Source organism: Rutilus rutilus (genome assembly GCF_951802725.1).
Source record: "Rutilus rutilus genome assembly, chromosome: 25".
Taxonomy (NCBI): domain Eukaryota; kingdom Metazoa; phylum Chordata; class Actinopteri; order Cypriniformes; family Leuciscidae; genus Rutilus; species Rutilus rutilus.
In genome coordinates this window covers 1,679,314-1,699,969 of record NC_140229.1, presented here as the reverse complement: position 1 = coordinate 1,699,969, position 20,656 = coordinate 1,679,314, and the positions used below count along the sequence as shown (strand labels likewise).

Below are 20,656 nucleotides of genomic sequence, written 5' to 3'. Positions count from 1 at the left end.
GTAGTGTGATTGATTCATTTGAAGCACTAAAATTATTAACTGGAAATAACTAAAACTGAAATTAAAATAAAAGAAACCTAAATAGCAATATTAAAAAAAGGAGAAAAATAACAAATAACATGAAAATGTAAAATATAAAAGCTGTTTCAAAATATTAAATAAGACCTAAAATAACAGAACACTTTGAGCCTCAGAACACATTGACATTGACATCACTAATATAAATGCCTTAATAATGAGTGTCGTTTGCGGGATCCTTTGGTTTCCCAGATCCCAAACCACCGCAACCACACGTCCTGTGCTCCCGTTTCATAGGATGGCAGATTATTTTCAGTCACTGCGAAATGGATCTTAGCAAACGCTCTCCTACTTCCGGTAATGACTGAATTTGCCAGCAGATTGCTATGCATATTTAAAAACGGCATTAACAAAAACCTTTTGGGCATGTAGTCTACTAACTTTTGACTATAAAAAGAGAAACTCAAATCCATTACATTGAGTGAAAAGACTTGTGCAGTGTCATATGCCCATTTGCACTGAGGAGAATAACTATAACGATAAAGATATAGTTCTAAGTCGGCTATAGGCTAATATATCCTCAGAATTACGAGATATAAACTCCCAATTGTGAGGAAAAAAAGTCAGAATAATGATAAAGTTGTGAATTGTGTGAAAAGTAAAAATTGTGAGAAATTCGCGAATCAAATCAGAAGAAAATCTGAATTGTGAGGAAAAAGAATTATGAGATATAAATTCGCAATAGCAAGAACGTCAGAATTGTGAGATACACTTGCAATTGCGATAGAAAAAAAACAATTGCGAGGAAAAAATATCAGACTTGCGAGAAGAAAGTCAGATTTGTGAGGAAAAAGTCAGACTTGTGAGATAAACTCCCAATTGCGAGAGAAAAAAAACAGAATTGCGAGAAAGTCAGAATTGCAATATATAAACTCGCAATTGTGAGTAAAATATTTATTTTTAGGTTTATAAGTAGATGTTATTTACAGTATTTAATTATCTGTTTTCAGGTAAATTCCTAAATTCCAGGTGTATTTAGGATCCGTCGTTAGTTTGAGATTTAGAGAAGGAAAATGGTGGTGCAAATTTATACATTTCATTATATTATTTTAGGTCATATGAAGGGTCATATTTTAGGTGCAATTTTATATATTTGATAATTTTGCTTCTCTAAATGAAAATTTCTGATTCACCTATTGGTTTAGCAGATTAATATTTTATAAATTTGTGCCCATTAGTGTGAGGCGAAGAGTGAATTTAGGGGGTTTATTTTATATTTTTAGTAATTTTTGTAATGGAATTATTCTATTGCTTTATTATTAGTATTATTCCTAAATGGGAGTTCAACCATACACAGGAATATGATCAGATTTGGTACAGAGATAGAGTTGGTCCTGAATAGCAACCCAACCAACTTTGAAGTATCTACGACGTACTCTATAGCGCCACCACTAGTTCAAAAACGTAGTCTTTTTGTTCAAACTTTGACGTCTTGCAGTGAACCAGATCTGGTTGATAAATCTGGTTTATGTTATTAATTTGAGGTTCAGAGCATATTTTATGAAGGGTTTTATGGTGGTGGTGTATTATTATTTGCTGGTTTCTGTGAGGTAAAGCGGCATTGAGGTGTATTTCTCTGAGGCGTCGGTGGTTGGAGCCTCTGCGCCACACACACACACACACACACACACACACTCTCTGAAGGAAAGAAAACCAGCTTTCCTCCTTGAGTTGGGCAGAAGGAGTCCGTTCAATCTCAGAACAAACGGCACCGAGTAATTCTTCGCTGAATGTTTCTATCTTCCGTGGACACGCGCTGATGAAGCTTTCTGACGGACTTTAGAGGCTCGTGGATGAAGGTGAGTGTTTAAACGCCAATCTGACACATTCACTGAGACTTTGAATGTTTAATCCGCCGTATATATCGATGAAGTCACCGTTCATCTGCGATGCACGCGCAGATTTGTACTAAAATAATCGCGGTTGTTCATGTGTGTTTGTCAAATTCGCTCTCGCGCTCGTGCTCGTAATTACGAAAGTTTCGGCGTTTTTTCGTAGATCTCGCGCACTGAATCTCACTGAGCTGAAGGAGTCAATCTCTCACAAGCTGTCAGCACTTGAGTTTTAGTGGAACTAGTTCAAGAAAAAGGAAATGTATCTGTTGGGATGGACAAAAATCATTTGAGTAAGACATTTAACTGAAGGCGATTTATGCATTTAAGTCTATGATATCCTTGTATTACTTTAGCTAGATTTTTTAAGTAGGCAAATGAATAATAATAATGAAATCAAACAGTGTTCAGGTTATTATTGGAAGATTTCCTGATGTATTGATGCACAAAATTACAGTTTGATCAGGAATGATTCCTGAAGGTGTTTTACCGGTTATTATATTAAATGATATTGCATAACTCCTTCAAGGGAAATGATTTATTGAGCTTCATCAAGGTCTTACGAAACATTCTGTTCCTGTAGATGTTGAGAGATCTGAACATCACAAATGCATAAGGAACTTTATTCATCAGACTGAGGTAAGAAGGCAGTTTTTTGAACCTCCACTATTGAATGTGTGTTTATGTTTTGCATTTGACTGAAATAATTGTGATTGTCTTAAATACACCTAAAGGGTCTGTTCACAGTGAAAGTGTTGATCTGACCGTGTTTTAAAAGCTGAAGTGTGTAATTTCTGCTCCATTCGTCATCAAATTGAATTGGAAGAATGACTGTTTTCAAACAGTTTCCCTAAGCACGCCCCCTCGTCTGCCAATGGTCATTCACGCAGATAGACCCGCCCCCAAACTCACATCATTGGTCGAGTCTCAAGTCAAGCATTATTAGGGATGTGAGAAAGTATTTTACCATTGAATAAAGACACACTTGAGCTTTAAAGGAAAGTTTATACTCGTTTTACACGCGTCATCTGAACGTTAATGAGCGCTGTGTGATTTTTGGAGGCTGATTTTCCCATGAGCGAGACCTCAGATAAAGCACAGGGCTTGTGTTGGGAATAAAGCACTAGTTTACCTACTGAATATATGCAGTATGTACTTTTATTCTGTTTTACACTAATAAACAGAGATCTGTAATACCTGTTTGAAAGCTGTAAAATGACATCAGTGTAGCAGATGATGAAGTAAAGCCAACAGATTTGTCCATCGGATCGGATCTCTTCAGTCGTAGCGGGTCGGCAGTGTGTTGTGATATCGTGAGTATCGTGTGTCGGATGAGTGTGTTCTTTGGGAGTGTGTCAGCGTTATTGAGTGTCAGCGGCTACAGGAGTCATTTATACTGCGGCGTAATGAGAGAAAGCCATTACAGGGCCTGATGTGTGTTTTGGGTGGGATTTCTAAAAGCCTGCGTGTGGGAAAGTGCTGGTTTTGTCTGTGTGGTCTGGCTTTGGCGGCCCGAGGCTTGTTTGAATTAAACCCAGTGGGCCGGTGCTGTTTTACTGCTTATATTTCACTGCCGCAAAATACGGTGTGAAAAACGTGCCATAACGCTGTTCGCCGCGGATCTTCATCGGGCCGCAGACGTTACGTTACGTCACATCGATGAACACAGATTCACTTTAGCTCTGGTGTTTGATCAGAGTCCAGTATCAAGAGAGCAGGGTGGAAAATATAACACTGGTATTTATCGCAGAATAAACCAGGACAGTAGGAAAATGTTAATGCGAATTTTCAGATTAAAAAATTGCCATTTTTAATTAAAAAAAGTTGTTTGTAGGGCTGCATAATTTGGCAAAACAATTGTTATTTGTATATCAAAATGACTATAAATAATAATGATTATTATATTAAAATAATTAATAATTATACATGATTATGTACAGTAGCCTATATATATATATCTAAGTTGCGTTTAAGTTGTTTATATAATGTGTGTGTATATATATATATATATATATATATATATATATATATATATATATATATGAAATTTATTATATAAACAACTTTTTTAAAGATGCGATTAATCGATTTGACAGCACTAATATAATATATATATATATATATATATAATTTTTCATTTTTATTGCAATATTTATAGTAAATATTAATATATTAACAAAATACACAGTAAATAGTATTATAATACATATTTAAAATACTCAACAGATTCTAAATAAGCACTAAATAAATATTTCGGCAAATAAAATGGGCATTGTTTATTGCGAATGCTGTTGGAAAGTTTGGAGAACAGTGGAGCAGGTGCAGTTATTGATCTCAAAATGACCTGAATATTGTCTGATGACCATCCAGTCCATTACTAATATACTAATGGGTCTCTCAGAATGAAAAGTGTTTTGTATGATCAGCTTCAGTGTGTCTTGACTGGCCGTGAGTGTGTGACGTGTGTTTGTTCCTGTGGTTTAAGGTGTTCTGGAGTTTCTCGTCTCATTAAACACACCGTCACCTTCAGCTTTGATTCTCGAGGTTTGGGTTATTGTGCGCTGACACGCCGAACACTGTGTCTTTGTGTGAGCGGCGCGTAAAAGGATCTGTTGTGCGTGTCCCCCGCTCTGAATCTGCATACCCCAGGGGCTTCTGGGAGAATTTAACAAGCTTCTGATGTTCCTGGAGAACGGAGGCGTGCGAGATTCTTTCACTGAGGTAAACTTCAAGCCTGGAGCTGCAGAGGTCAGAGTTTAGAGTCCGAATAATGAGTTTATTTCAGATTCAGAGGCGCCGCGCCGAGTTTTGATGTGAATCTTGAGGCCTGATTGATACGACATCAGGGAATCTGACTCAGTGATGTGAATATACGGAGCAGAAAGTGCTCTAATAGTTCAAAAATAGGCGTTACTCATGGTTATTTCATACATAAGACAATTTTTCAATGGAATTTTCAACTGCAATAACACATAACGCTTTGTGGTTGCCAGGGTGTTGCTAGTGTGTCCTGAGTGGTTGCCAGGGTGTTGCTATGGTGTTGATAAGGTGTATTTTATAAATATATATAAAGATAGTCAAAGAAAATAAAGGTTATTAAAAATATTTTATTGTATCATATGATATGACATATCCTATCTCATATCATATCAATTATTATAATTTTCACATCATTACAGTAAATCTTATGGGCCTATTTTATTATAATTTTTATTATATTAATTATATATTAATTTCCACAGCATTACAGTAAATCTTATGTAGCTCTTTTGTTATAATGTTTATATTATATTAATTATATATTCATTTGCACAGCATTACATTAAATCTTATGGGCCTGTTTTATTATAATTTGTGTGTGTGTGTGTGTGTGTAAGATGTATTGTGCCCTATATATATATATATATATAGGCTATGTATATATGTGTGTGTGTTATCAGTTACCATATAAAATAGTGTATTCGTGTGCTAAAAGAGTTTGCTGTCGCTCTGCAGCTGCGCTTCTGTCTGCAGTCTGAGCTGCATTAGTTGACCTTTGACCTCTGCCTTCCGCCTTCATAATTGCAGGAAGTGAGTGTGGCCAATGAGAGCAGAGGATTGTGGGTAAGCATTAATGAGCACAGAGGTGGCAGTGTTGTTGAAGGGGCCGCTGGAGAAAAGAGCCGTGCACAAGTCTGAAGATATGAGTTTTATTTGTGCAAAACCCACTACACTGATTCTAGGATGCTGCTTTGTGGTTGCCAGGTGTTGCTAGGCTGTTGCAACAGTGTTATGTGTGTGTGGTTGCCAGAATGTTGCTAGGCTGTTGCAACAGTGTTGTGTGTTTGGTTGCCAGGGTGTTGCTAGGTTGTTGCAACAGTGTTATGTGTGTGGTTGCCAGGGTGTTGCTAGGTTGTTGCAACAGTGTTATGTGTGTGTGGTTGCCAGGATGTTGCTAGGCTGTTGCAACAGTGTTGTGTGTGTGTGTGTGTGTGTGTGTGTGTGGTTGACAGGATGTTGCTAGGCTGTTGCAACAGTGTTGTGTGTTTGGTTGCCAGGATGTTGCTAGGCTGTTGCAAGAGTGTTGTGTGTGGTTGCCAGGGTGTTGCTGGTCTGTTGCAACAGTGTTGTGTGTGGTGGCCAGGATGTTGCTAGGCTGTTGCAACAGTGTTATGTGTGTGTGGTTGCCAGGATGTTGCTAGGCTGTTGCAACAGTGTTGTGTGTTTGGTTGCCAGGGTGTTGCTAGGTTGTTGCAACAGTGTTATGTGTGTGTGGTTGCCAGGATGTTGCTAGGCTGTTGCAACAGTGTTGTGTGTGTGTGTGTGTGTGTGTGTGTGTGTGGTTGACAGGATGTTGCTAGGCTGTTGCAACAGTGTTGTGTGTTTGGTTGCCAGGATGTTGCTAGGCTGTTGCAAGAGTGTTGTGTGTGGTTGCCAGGGTGTTGCTGGTCTGTTGCAACAGTGTTGTGTGTGGTGGCCAGGTTGTTGCTAGGCTGTTGCAACAGTGTTGTGTGGTTTCCAGGTGTTGCTGGTCTGTTGCAACAGTGTTGTATGTGGTTGCCAGGTTGTTGCTAGGCTATTGCAACAGTGTTGTGTATGTGTGTGTGTGTGGTTGCCAGGTTGTTGCTAGGCTATTGCAACAGTGTTGTGTGTGTGTGTGGTTGCCAGGGTGTTGCTAAGGTGGTTTGTTTATTGTCTGAAGTGAAAGGAGTCCACCTTTTAATCCCTGTGATCGTCTGTCCTCTAGATTTAGGTTCACATTATTGATTGGCATCGGAATGATTGATAATATTTAGCCCCGCCCATCTGGCCTTGATTTCATCAGTATGAAAGAAGTTTTCAGAGGTGGAGAAATTTTAATAATCATGTAAACAAACACTCTTCTTTATAACAACGTTATGGTTTCCCGTCGCATGTGAAAGGAATCAAACTCTCATCTCTGATGTCTCTGAGGCTCTGAGGATGAAAAGCAGCACAGATGATTTGAGTTATTATCTCTTCAAAGTGTCACACGCTGAAAACTAAATGCGTCTGGCTTTTGACACGCGACGCGGGAGATTAACGGCCTCTCCGTCTCTGATTTCCCACCGGAGCGACCCGGACACAGGGAAGCAATTCAAAGCCCTCCATCATCCATCCATGGTGTTTGTTGAGCGTCAGCTCTTCGTGAAGTGTTTCGGGAGACACTCTAAAAGCTGCCGGTAAGAGTGTGTGTGAATCACTCAGAGTGTTGAATCCATTAAATCAGAGCACAGATGCATTATGGGTGCTGGGTTCCGGGATTCAGAGAGAAGACTGGAGCCGTGAGTCCGCCGCGCGAACTGAACACTTCTGATTCCTCAATGACTCCGTGAACGATTCTTTTAGTTCACGATTCCAGACTGAGTGCGAACTCTGTGTTCAGCGAGGACGTCATGATAGATGTTTTCTGTTCATTAGCACTGTCCAGTCTTTTACTCACTTCAGACTGTAAACTCACATAAAACATGCTGCGGGATTCACGGTTTCATTATTTTACATATTATTTTTAGTGTGAACAGAATAGCATGTTTTAGTCATCAGAAGAATATTGATTAAGTTTTTAATTAAGAGGAACCAGTTCTGAGTAGGGCTGGGCAATATAGATTTAAAAAATATATTTTTTCAGCCTTAAGTTTCAGCAATAAATAGTGTTTTTGATCAGAAATCATTGTGGCCAAGCAAATTCAAATTATTAAAAAAATTCAAATATAATTTTTTTTTTTTTAAATATGTCATATTATAATTTAATATATTTATATGATAAATTTTTTATACATTTTTTTTCATAAAATATGAAATTTTATATATTATATTTTTATATATTATAATTTTTTTAAATATTGGATTTTTAAAAAATAAAATATTATGAAATATTTCATATTAAATATTTTGTATATTATAATTTAAATTTTTATATTATAATTTTTTATAAATATTTGATTTTTTATAAAATATAAAATATTTCATATGAAATGAAAGTTTTAGTTGCTACTGAATCAGATGATATTTTAAAACATCAGTGGAAAGATGCGAGTTTAATGAGCCAATAAAAAGCAGATTAGAGTATCCACAATGTTGCTTAATTTTTTGCTTAATGCTTAATATCACAAGCGAATATCATAACCGTATTCCTCAGCCCTCCTGCAGTTCTCGATATGAAACGGTTCTTGTTTCTGAACCCAAACGGAAAACTTTATATATTTGACATGAGCAGGAAGTGCAGAAACAACAGAAGCCAGCGATCAGGGCTCACGATGGCTTTTCCATCTCTCTCTCTCACTCACACACACACTCTGGTTTCTGGTTTCACAGTTGAGTCCAGGTCTTTGTGACTTGTGACGTGAGAGACTCACTCCTTACATCCATCATCCACTGCTCTGTGCTAAAAACACACACACACACACACACACACACACACACACACACACACACACACACACACACACACACGCACACGTTCCCTCCTGGTCACATCCAGAAACAAAAGCTCTGAAACACACTGGCTCTGTTGTGACAGCGATCTGTCTATCCGTCAGCGAGTTGAAGAACAGAGAAGCTGCTCTCGCTAGTTACCGCTTATTACTTATTACACTGACTTATTACTGCTTATTTTCTGCAGCACTCATGGAACCAGCGGCTAGCAGAAGTTCTGATGACCCGTCATAGTGAATCTTATCACTGAAACATGAGACGGCTTACTTCAAGTGTTTTTCTGGCGTTGCTTTTACTGTAATGCAAGTGCTTTGTCAGAACATCTAGCTTTGATTTATGATTTATGAATGACAGCAGTGTAGGAATCCTTTAGATCATATTCATGCTCCAAACAGACTCTCTCAACACAGATTAGCTGTGCATGAAGCTGAAGTCAGTTGAATAAAACGGTTCCAAAAGTTATATATATATATATATATATATATATATAGAACTACATAGTATAGCTTATGTATATATGAATTATATCCAATAAATTATTAATTTTGACAAAAAAATAAAACAAAATTAAGAACATTAAAAAACAACATTGTAGATACTGTAATTGGCTTTTTATTTTTGTAAATATGTATATATAATATATAATATATAATGTATATAATTAATATATATTATTTGTGCATTATATTATGTATTCATGATTATATTTCATATTATATATATACACACAAATGCATAAACTAAATTTAAAAAAACAAAAAAAAACAGCAATTCACTAATAACTCATCATAACCTAAAACACAAATATAAAACACGGTTAATAAAATGCACAGGTATATTTGCACATTTCGGAAAAATTCTAGGTGTATTAATTGTTTGTTGAATCTACGTTTGCAAATCGTCATGTTTCTAAGCATTTATATTCTTTTTTTGAACAAAATTATAAAATTGTATGCAAGGCATCAGGCGTTTCTATCACGCGAAAAAAACGTTGCGAATCACACTCATGTAAGTGACTTACATCGCGCCCCTTTTGTTTTGCATAAAACTAAACGATATACAGAACAATAACGTAATTATAGACACAAAAATTTACACAAACCTGTATTTTACCGAAGACACACACCAATTTGACGGAGCTGCACTGCTTTCTCCTGAAGAGGTCGCAACAAGCCCACGATAAATAACTCAACCCCTGGGTTGTTACGTCTGACCCAGGATCTGGGTAACACAAAAACTACCCAAACACTGGGTTGTTACGTCTGACCCAGGATCTGGGTTACACAGAAACTACTCAAACACTGGGTTGTTACGTCTGACCCAGGATCTGGGTAACACAAAAACTACCCAAACACTGGGTTGTTACGTCTGACCCAGGATCTGGGTAACACAAAAACTACCCAAACACTGGGTTGTTACGTCTGACCCAGGATCTGGGTTACACAAAAACTACCCAAACACTGGGTTGTTACAGTACGTCTGACCCAGGATCTGGGTAACACAAAAACTACCCAAACACTGGGTTGTTACGTCTGACCCAGGATCTGGGTAACACAAAAACTACCCAAACACTGGGTTGTTACATCTGACCCAGGATCTGGGTAACACAAAAACTACCCAAACACTGGGTTGTTACGTCTGACCCAGGATCTGGGTAACACAAAAACTACCCAAACACTGGGTTGTTACAGTACGTCTGACCCAGGATCTGGGTAACACAAAAACTACCCAAACACTGGGTTGTTACGTCTTACCCAGGATCTGGGTTACACAAAAACTACCCAAACACTGGGTTGTTACGTCTGACCCAGGATCTGGGTTACACAAAAACTACCCAAACACTGGGTTGTTATGTCTGACCCAGGATCTGGGTTACACAAGAACTACCCAAACACTGGGTTGTTACGTCTGATCCAGGATCTGGGTTACACAAGAACTACCCAAACTCTGGGTTGTTACGTCTGATCCAGGATCTGGGTTACACAAGAACTACCCAAACACTGGGTTGTTACGTCTGACCCAGGATCTGGGTAACACAAAAACTACCCAAACACTGCGTTGTTACGTCTGACCCCGGATCTGGGTAACACAAAAACTACCCAAACACTGGGTTGTTACGTCTGACCCAGGATCTGGGTAACACAAAACCTACCCAAACACTGGGTTGGTACGTCTGATCCAGGATCTGGGTTACACAAGAACTACCCAAACACTGGGTTGTTACGTCTGACCCCGGATCTGGGTAACACAAAAACTACCCAAACACTGGGTTGTTATGTCTGACCCAGGATCTGGGTAACACAAAAACTACCCAAACACTGGGTTGTTACGTCTGACCCAGGATCTGGGTAACACAAAAACTACCCAAACACTGGGTTGTTACGTCTGACCCAGGATCTGGGTAACACAAAACCTACCCAAACTCTGGGTTGTTACGTCTGACCCAGGATCTGGGTAACACAAAACCTACCAAAACACTGGGTTGTTACGTCTGACCCAGGATCTGGGTAACACAAAAACTACCCAAACTCTAGTTTGTTACGTCTGACCCAGGATCTGGGTAACACAAAACCTACCAAAACACTGGGTTGTTACGTCTGACCCAGGATCTGGGTAACACAAAAACTACCCAAACACTGGGTTGTTACGTCTGACCCAGGATCTGGGTAACACAAAACCTACCAAAACACTGGGTTGTTACGTCTGACCCAGGATCTGGGTAACACAAAACCTACCAAAACACTGGGTTGTTACGTCTGACCCAGGATCTGGGTAACACAAAAACTACCCAAACACTGGGTTGTTACGTCTGACCCAGGATCTGGGTTACACAAAAACTACCCAAACACTGGGTTGTTACGTCTGACCCAGGATCTGGGTTACACAAAAACTACCCAAACACTGGGTTGTTACGTCTGACCCAGGATCTGGGTAACACAAAAACTACCCAAACACTGAAAAAATAACCCCAAAAATTGACCCATAAGGTTCAACCCAAGATTTGTGTATAAAAAGAACTCATAATTTTTTCTAGTGTGAGGTGGATGCCTTGCACAGGTTTATAAGAGCGATGCACTGAGAGTGTAAGTAGATCCTCAGCTCTGCTGTCAGAATCATGGTCATCTTGATCCACTTTCAGTAAAGCTCAGAGCAATTAAACCGCTGTAGACGAGAGCGAGGACATTCAATCTGTGCAACGCTGTCGGATGAAGAGAAAAGAGGAGGAGAATTGCTTCAAGCTGCCGGCCGGTGAGTCTTCAGGTCCCGGAGAGATGATCCGGAGAGTGGGAGTGAAGGAAGTGCGTGGACGGAGGAGTGCGGATCAAATCTAATTTCTCCCGCTCTGGGAAGCGTAATGTGATTTCTGGGAGAGGATCGGATGAGGCAGGACATCTTTGCATCATATATACGGACTGGGGAAGCTCTCAATGCAGGGTGAGAAAATCTAATTGTTGGGGTCTTAATGTGTTCATTGTGTTTTTGGGAAATGAATCATGTCTGGAGGGACACAAACCTTTCAAGACCTGGTTGTGAGGTCAGTGGACATGAACAGCCGAAACTCTGAAGCTGCTGATAAAAAAATGCTTCTTTTTTTGCTTTTTTTTTTTTTCACATTTAATCTGGTGGGTTTTTTTAAAAAATTTTTATGATCATGTTCTCCTGTGTGATTTGAGCTCAAAGAGCTTCAGTGGAAGCAAGAAAATCTGTCTGTAAAATAGAGCGGAATCTGAAATATTTCATCATTTTTATGTTCCTTTTAAAAAAAACAACAACAACAACATTTTGTCAGGTTTTAACCCTTAGATTATGTATGACAACACATTTGAGTTGTTGGAAATACTAGTTAACCTAGGATTTTTTTTCTTGAAATGTTGTGACTTTCTCATTTATGGTCATGGAAATGCCATTGTTGTGAGATATGCGTATGAAATCTTTATGATTGTGATTTTTAGCATGGCAGAATTCATGGTTAAAGTCAGACTCAAAATTAATTATTTTTTAAATGTATTTACTATTAATGTTTCTCAACTGCCCTTTGAGGGTATTTACATTAAATGCATTTGACAACGTTTTTATGTAAAGAAATGAAAAAAATTTTTTGCTGAGAATTGAACCCATAATTTTGGCGTTGCACTCACGAAAATAATAAATAAATAAATAATAATAAATAAATTCAACCTAAATAGCAATATTTATATATAAAAATAACAAAAAATTATAAAATAATGAAAGCACATATTAAAATGAATGAAAATTAAACTAAAATTAACATGAAAGCTAAAGATATCAAATTAAAAGTTACATTAATACATTTGTAATAAAATGAAAACTATAATAACACTGAGAAGTATTAATGTCAAAGATTTATTCAGATGCGCGTGGACTGAACTGGTCTGGTGAATAAACCAGATCTGTGTCCAGAGAGACGGGGACCTATTGATCTTGATATCGATCCATTTACATCAGGCCAGTGTACACACACACACACACACACACACACACACACACACACACCCTTCCCTGCCAGATCCAGATCAAAGCTAAAGCACTCCAAATCATGTCTTCATATATGACTAATTATTTAGACTGGAGTGGATTTGCATGTTTGCTTTGGGTTTAGGTTTGCTTTTCTATGACCTAACGGCGATAACTGTAGTTTAAACGGGGTCATTTCATAAGTAAAATGATTTTTCAGGATCTTTCAAACAAGTAGAATAAACGTACTGTAGCTTTAAGAGCTCAAAACTTCTCCAGTCCATATATGGAAACGAAATCATAATGATTATGACATCAAAACCATGAGCTCATCTTGTTCTCACTACATGATCAGGCCGATTCACCAAAAAATGATTCATATGAGCAAGATCTTTTAATAAATCAGTCAAAATAAAACTTTAGCTAATTACATGTTGAGCTCCGACCTTCTCCAGTCCATTTAAGGAAGTGAAATCCTACTGATTATGACATCAAAACCATGAGCTCATTAACATATAACCGCCTCCTTTTACATATCAATTAATGTTTATGTAAATGTGGGCGGTGCATATGCTAATGAGCCAGTGGTTGTCTCATTAATCATTCCCAAATGAACAACGCAAATGTTGGCCAATCATATCAGAGGGTATTTGCATATCTTAAAGCTTGTAAAGAACTCTTAAAGGTACAGTACCAAGAACAGCCTGTTTAGTTTAGTTGTGGTGGAGTATGATAAACTAACATAAAACCTTATTTTCTAAGTGTACGTTAGAGAGAAAGTAAATCAGATGCTCCAGAAGTGTAAATTATGGCCCATAGGAGGAGGGATCATTATAGTATCTGGATAATATGTAATGCTGTTGACTCACACGGCTGCTCTGTTTCATATCAGACGTCAATGCGGAATAATGTTCTCTGCGAGTGCAATCGAAGGGTCGTTCAGGGTTTCATCTTTTAAAGTGCTTCATCTTTGGCTGACGTTAATTGTTTAACTAATTACATGTTTATGAAGTCGACTGAGACTTAACTGAGATTTGAGAGTTTATAGACGTTTAAGAGGTTGTGTCTACCTTTATTTATTGCAATATTTAGGTGTTGTTTTAGAAAACACGATTTCTCATCTTACAAATCAGTTGTTTCTTATTTTCACTGGCATGTCTCTTAGCTGTCGAGGACTAGTGCATCTTTGAGCCATGTTCAGTATGAGTAAAGTACTGAAGTACTGTTGTAATCACTCGAAGACTTTTACTCGAGTCCTATTGGAATTGGTGACTTTTAACTTGTAATGGAGTCATTTTCACTGTAAGGTATCTGTACTTTTACTCTAGTTTTCAGGAACTCTGGCCTGAATCTATCGCACCACAGCAAAAGAAATGATATTTTACTTGAGCTGTGAGTTTGCAGTCTGAATCGTTTGAGAGAGAAAGATTTCTAGCGATGCAAAATAGTAAAAAAAACAATAAATAGCTTTCCGGTGTTTTGTTCTCAGTCTCACTACATGATCAGACATGATTCGTGTGAACAGTTCTTTTACCGAATCGGTCAAGAAAAGACTCGTAAGAACTACGAATAACTTTTAGTGAACGGACCCGCCTCAGTCGAGTGAAATGTTGAAGAGTTGAAGACGTGACGAACTGCTTTACATATCTCGTTTTCCTGACGATGTTTTGTGCTCTAGATTTTAATTGTCATGAGTTATTAAGCACGAGCGAGCCACTACAGGACCTTATCTGACGAGAGAGGATGTTTCTCATTGTGTGTGTGTGTGTGTGTGAGGGAACAGGTACTCTCTCTCTGTTTCTGAGCATCTGCTGGAGTAACACACACACACACACACACACACACACACACACACACACACACACACACACACACAACCTGAAGGAATGCCAAGAATCCCTGTGTTAAAGTTCACACTGTATCTCCATCTGCGACTGGATGGCGGGAAATGAAAGACAGCTGTGTGTGTGTGTGTATGTGTGCAATTATGTGTGTGCGTGCGACTGTGTGCAACTGTGTGTGTGAGTGAGTGACTGTATTTAAAAATATAATAATAATAATAATAATTATTATTATAATTTTTATTTTATTTTTTTACAGTAAAACAGATTTTTTTTGAACACACACAAGCCGCTCTGAGTCTCTGAAACACTGGATCATGAGCTGTTGGTGTGTAAATGAACACAGTGCCGCGCTTCACTCTGAAACACGTTTATTTAATTAAATTAGAGCTTTTGTGATTTGCTAACCGCACTGAGCCGCATCACTGTTTCTGTTTTAATCATGCAGATCTTCCTTTAACTGTGACTGACCGATGAAGAGATTCCTCACAGCAACTGAGTGTCAGCGGGGTTTTAGTTAGTGTGACATTCTCATGTGTTTCTGTCCTCGTGTCAGGACAGGTGTGTCTCCAGATGTGTGTGTGTGTGTGTGTCTTCTGTCCTGTTGCTTGTGGAGTGAGTGAGTGAGAGTGTGTGAATGAGTGAGTGAGTGTGTGAATGAGTGTGACAGTGAGTGAGTGAGTGAGTGAGTGAGTGAGTGAGTGAGTGAGTGAGAGTGTGTGAATGAGTGAGTGAGTGAGTGAGTGTGTGAATGAGTGTGACAGTGAGTGAGTGAGTGAGTAAGTGAGTGAGTAAGTGAGTGAGTGAGTGAGTGTGTGTGAGTGAGTGAGTGAGTGTGTGAATGAGTGTGACAGTGAGTGAGTGAGTGAGTGAGTGAGTGAGTGAGTGAGAGTATGTGAATGAGTGTGAGAGTGAGTGAGTGAGTGAGTGAGTGAGTAAGTGAGTGAGTGAGTGAGTGAGTGTGAGTGTGTGTGAGTGAGTGAGTGAGTGTGTGAATGAGTGTGACAGTGAGTGAGTGAGTGAGTGAGTGAGTGAGTGAGAGTATGTGAATGAGTGTGAGAGTGAGTGTGTGTGAGTGAGTGAGTGAGTGAGTGAGTGTGTGAATGAGTGTGACAGTGAGTGAGTGAGTGAGTGAGTGAGTGTGTGAGTGTGTGAGTGTGTGTGAGAGAGTGAGTGTGTGAGTGAGTGAGTGAGTGAGTGAGTGAGTGAGTGAGTGAGTGAGTGAGTGAGTGAGTGTTTGAGTGTGTGAGTGAGTGAGAGTGTGTGAGTGAGTGAGTGAGTGAGTGAGTGAGTGAGTGAGTGAGTGAGAGTGAGTGAGTGAGTGAGTGAGTGAGTGAGTGAGTGAGTGAGTGAGTGAGTGAGTGAGTGAGTGAGTGAGAGTGTGTGAGTGAGTGTGACAGTGAGTGAGTGAGTGAGTGAGTGTGAGTGAGTGAGAGTGTGTGAGTGAGTGTGACAGTGAGTGAGTGAGTGAGTGAGTGAGTGAGTGTGTGAGTGAGTGAGTGAGTGAGTGAGTGAGTGAGTGTGAGTGAGTGAGTGAGTGAGTGAGTGAGTGTGTGAGTGAGTGAGTGAATGTGTGTGTGAGTGAATGTGTGTGTGAGTGAGTGAGTGAGTGAGTGTAAGTAGTGTAACATTCTCGTGTGTTTCTGTCCTCATGTAAGGACAGGTGTGTCTCCAGATGTGTGTGTGTGTGTGTGTCTTCTGTCCTGTTGCTTGTGGAGTGAGTGAGTGAGTGTGACAGTGAGTGAGTGAGTGTGACAGTGAGTGAGTGAGTGTAAGTAGTGTAACATTCTCGTGTGTTTCTGTCCTCATGTAAGGACAGGTGTGTCTCCAGATGTGTGTGTGTGTGTGTGTCTTCTGTCCTGTTGCTTGTGGAGTGAGTGAGTGAATGAGTGAGTGAGTGAGTGTGACAGTGTGTGAGTGAGTGTGAGTAGTGTAACATTCTCGTGTGTTTCTGTCCTCATGTAAGGACAGGTGTGTCTCCAGATGTGTGTGTGTGTGTGTGTCTTCTGTCCTGTTGCGTGTGGAGCGACTGCTGTGTGAAGAGCTTTCAATGAAGCGTTAATGTGAGCGTTTAAAGGGCCGGATCTGTTTGCTGAAGCTGTGTGAGGAAACGCTCTGCCAAAGCTCTCCGTTCCTCTGCTTTCCTTCTGGCTTCAGGCGATCGCCTTTTTCCACTTTAAAAACACGAGTGTGTTTCACTGCGCTTCTTTGTGTATCAGCTGTGGCCTTTAGGCCGTGTTTGAGGCCTTGTCCACACTAATACGGTTTCGTTTGAAAACGCATCTTTCTCTCTCCATTTTGTCCTTCCGCTCACACTGAGACGGCCTTTTATTAATGAAAACGAAGCTTTTTGAAAACACTCTCCAAAGTGGATAACTGTGGAAACGCTGTGTCCGTGTTGTAGTGTGGACTGAGAAACGGAGGTATTTAAAACCGATGACGTAAGTTTAGTCATGTGACCCGTGTTGCACCAATAGATATTGATGTTTATACCGGTATTGTGTCTGTTATGTGCGATTCACTAAAATATGTTCCTTCACACACTCTTCATATCACAGTCCTGCAGATATGACAGAATTGACTCACATTTGCTGTCCTGCGGTAAAACATCAGAGCGGTCGCGTTTTACACCAAACACATGATGATGAGTGAGAGCGACCTGGACGATCAGTGAATGCTGAGATATTCTGCTAAATAAAATAATCCTGACAGAAGAATTGCGATAACTTTATCTCAGTTTTCCGCCTGTATCATCTCAGTGAGTGTGTGTGAGGGTTTACGCATGCGCTGTAAAGGGGAATTTAGTGTTTTCAGGCGTTTTCCTAAAGTTTCTCATCCACACTGAAACGCCTGAAAACACCAGTGTGGACGGAGAGCGCTTTTAAACGAGAACACCGTTTTCAAATGTATCCGGATGAATGTAGACGTAGTCCGAGGCTTTCAGAGCTCTACTCTGGATGAGTTTGTAACACAAGCCTGTTCACTTCCTCTAAGCGGTTTCGACAGGGAGTGACATTCCCACTGTGAGGGGAAAAAAGAAAAAACAGATGATATTTGATTCTTTCATGCGCACTTCATTCGTCTTTTCAACCTGTTTTAGATGAAAGATTGAAATGCGTTTTTCACATGTGCTGCGAATTTGAATGGACATGAGAAGCTTCGTAACCTTTATCAAACGACATCTGAGGTTTGCGTGTGATCAGGCCTGTGTGTGATGGACGCCACCTTTGCAGATTTGCATAATGTAGATTAGATGAGCTGGACACGAGAGAGACTCTGAGCCGTGAATACACACCGGCTGTGCGACGTTTCCTGGAACTCAGACGATTCTGTCTTAGAAACTGTTCAGTTTGACTGCAAAGAGACTGTTTTGACAGGACTTTTTTCTCTGTTTATATTTTTGAACTTTGGAATGTTTTAGATGATATTTGTGTTTGAAATATTTTGTAGACAGAAGTAGGTCTGTGGTGTTCATAAAAATACATATATATATATATATAGAGAGAGAGAGAGAGGACCTACTGTATTATATGAAAACATGGTATATATATATATATATATATATAATGAAAATATTTACATTAATAATTTGAATATTTGAAATATTTTTTGAAATATTTCTCAACTATAAGTATAAATGTATTTAATCATAAATATTTATTTATATATTATTTAAATATTACTTAATATATTTAATATATTTATATATATAAATATAATAATTAATCAATTAATAATTAAAATATTTATATATAAATATTAATTATTTAATAAATAAAATAATATATACACTAAATCACTAATTGGATGTGAATAGGAATAATATACAATTATTTTCACTTATGTGCAACAGCATAAAGAGAACCAGCAATATTTACTTAAATATGTTTTTAATGAAACATTTTAATACATGAAAAAAGTTTTCAGTGATATGATCATATGAACTGATTCACAGAATAGAGGCGCAGCTACACATCTAGTTTGCTATTGTTTAGGTCGAGTTTGGAGAGCTCTCTGTCGGACAGGTGAACCTGTCGTTCTGCCTTTGCTCAAACGGGACACTTGTTTTGACTCGGTCCACAATGAGTCTCATTGAGCCGCTGGAGTGCTTGTTTTGGAGTCTGGGATGGAAAATGTGCAGCTGGGAAGGTTCTCCTCAATCAAACGACATATTAATAGCCAAGTGACACATGGCGCATGTTGGCGTTGCGCACAGGTTGAGCGGCGAGGAATGCCTGGCTGGTTTCAGCACATATTGTTGGGATTAGGAAACTCGCCAAAACAAATCACCTCCAACTCGGCGGGCAAGACTTGTCCAGCGCCGGCTTTCTCCAGATCGCGTGTTGAGTTTCCTCGAGTAAGGATTTACTGTGACTGGAGCAGAAGTTGCTGTCCGAGATTTCGCTTTCGGATTCTGACTTTAATTTGTGCATCTTGGCTGCCGTTCATGAACAGCTGAATAAATATACAAATGAATCCATTTCAGTATCAGAACTGGCTGAAGGCGACGGCCAAATAAAACACAGTGTCCCCTCGTCACGACTCACGACTGCATGATGTGTTTGGCACCGTCACAGCTTATCTTTTATCTTAAAGGAGTCGTTCACTCTAAAATCTCAAATCTCTCGTTGTTTCCTCGCACTCGTGTTGTTTCTAACCGGTTTGAGCATTTAAACCAGTCGCATGGACTTCTATAAATCTATTATTATTATTGTTATTACTAGTATTATTATCAGTGCATTTGATCTAGAGTTTATCTAGATTTTTTTTGTACTTTATTATTTATTATTAATAATTAATCATTATTTGTATCATCATTATTATTGTTTTAGTTGATTAGTGCAGTTGATTTATATTTTTAGTACATTATTATTATTATTATTATTAATAGTATTTATTCCTTTTTGCTTTATTAATAATATTTTTTTATTAATTTATCTAGATTTGAGTTTTAGATTTTATTTAATTTAATTATTTAGCTATTTAATTAATTAATTTTTATTATTTTATTAAATAACAACAACAATAATTATAATATTACTAGTATTATGATTAATGCACTTACATTTTTTTTAGTGCTTTATTATTTTATTATTAAATAATAATAATTATAGAACTATTAATTTTATTATTATTATTATTATTTATAATTCATGTATTGTTTTTTATTTTTTAATTAATGCTGTATTTAAGGCAACGGATTTATATACATTTTATTTTATTTGTATTTATAACATTTCAGTCTGTTCTCCTTGATTTTTTTCTAAATAATTAAATTAAATTAAATCTAAAACTCAAATCTAGATACATTAATAAAATATTTTTATTATTAATAAAGAAAAAAGGAATAAATAGTATTAATAATAATTATAATAATAATGCACTAAAAATATAAATCAACTGCACTATTGCACAACTTTTTTGTCTGTCTGGATCTCAATCACTCTGAACTGCAGTTATTTGGAAAGCGTTTGTGTTTTTCTTTCAGACTGCTCTCGTGTTCCACTGAAGAACGTCATGGGTTCAGAAATGCAGATGAATGATGTGATTTGTGCTGCACTGTCTCTTTAAGGGCTCTGTATTGTTTCATCTCTCTGGCGAGGAGGGTTTGAAGCCCCACAGATATTTATAACGGCACTGTAATTGCTGATTATTTTCCTGGAAGACAGTGTGACAGCGGTATAAACAGAGAGATGACCTCAACGCTCTCGCAGTCTCACGGTGTGCCGAGATGTTTATTTCAAAGAGTCCCTCAAAGTTTATTTCAAAGGTGAATCGAGGAAGAAAGGGATTGGTGTTGTTGCAGCGCTGGATAGAGGATCGTCAGACGAGACTGAAGAAGTGATCGTAGACTGAACTTTGCATCGGAATATTCAGACTGACGATCACACGTTGATCTGATTGGTTACAAGGTAGTTTGTGACGTCAGAAACACCAGCGATTTCAAAGCGTGTTTTTGAGACTGTCTTTGGTTCACTGCAGTTTTAAGGAGAAAAT

At 38.3% G+C, this 20,656-nt stretch overlaps 1 protein-coding gene across 8 annotated transcripts in view; it reads left to right on the top strand.

The window, feature by feature from the left end:
* The first annotated feature begins 1,616 nt into the window (after nucleotides 1-1,616).
* bmpr1bb (bone morphogenetic protein receptor, type IBb) overlaps nucleotides 1,617-20,656 on the top strand; it is a 100,471-nt gene continuing 81,431 nt past the window's right edge. Inside the window, exons 1-2 of one of the 8 annotated variants that reach the window (XM_084399920.1) lie at nucleotides 1,617-1,877; nucleotides 2,494-2,549. Coding sequence is in view for 1 of the 8 variants with exons in the window: in XM_084399919.1 (XP_084256045.1) it covers nucleotides 11,722-11,777 (56 nt within the window). In the remaining 7 variants the exon portion in view is untranslated. Of the gene's footprint in view, nucleotides 1,878-2,493; nucleotides 2,550-11,669; nucleotides 11,778-20,319; nucleotides 20,572-20,656 lie in introns of those variants that run through there. The other 7 variants (XM_084399923.1, XM_084399921.1, XM_084399922.1 and 4 more) reach the window with 7 other exon arrangements.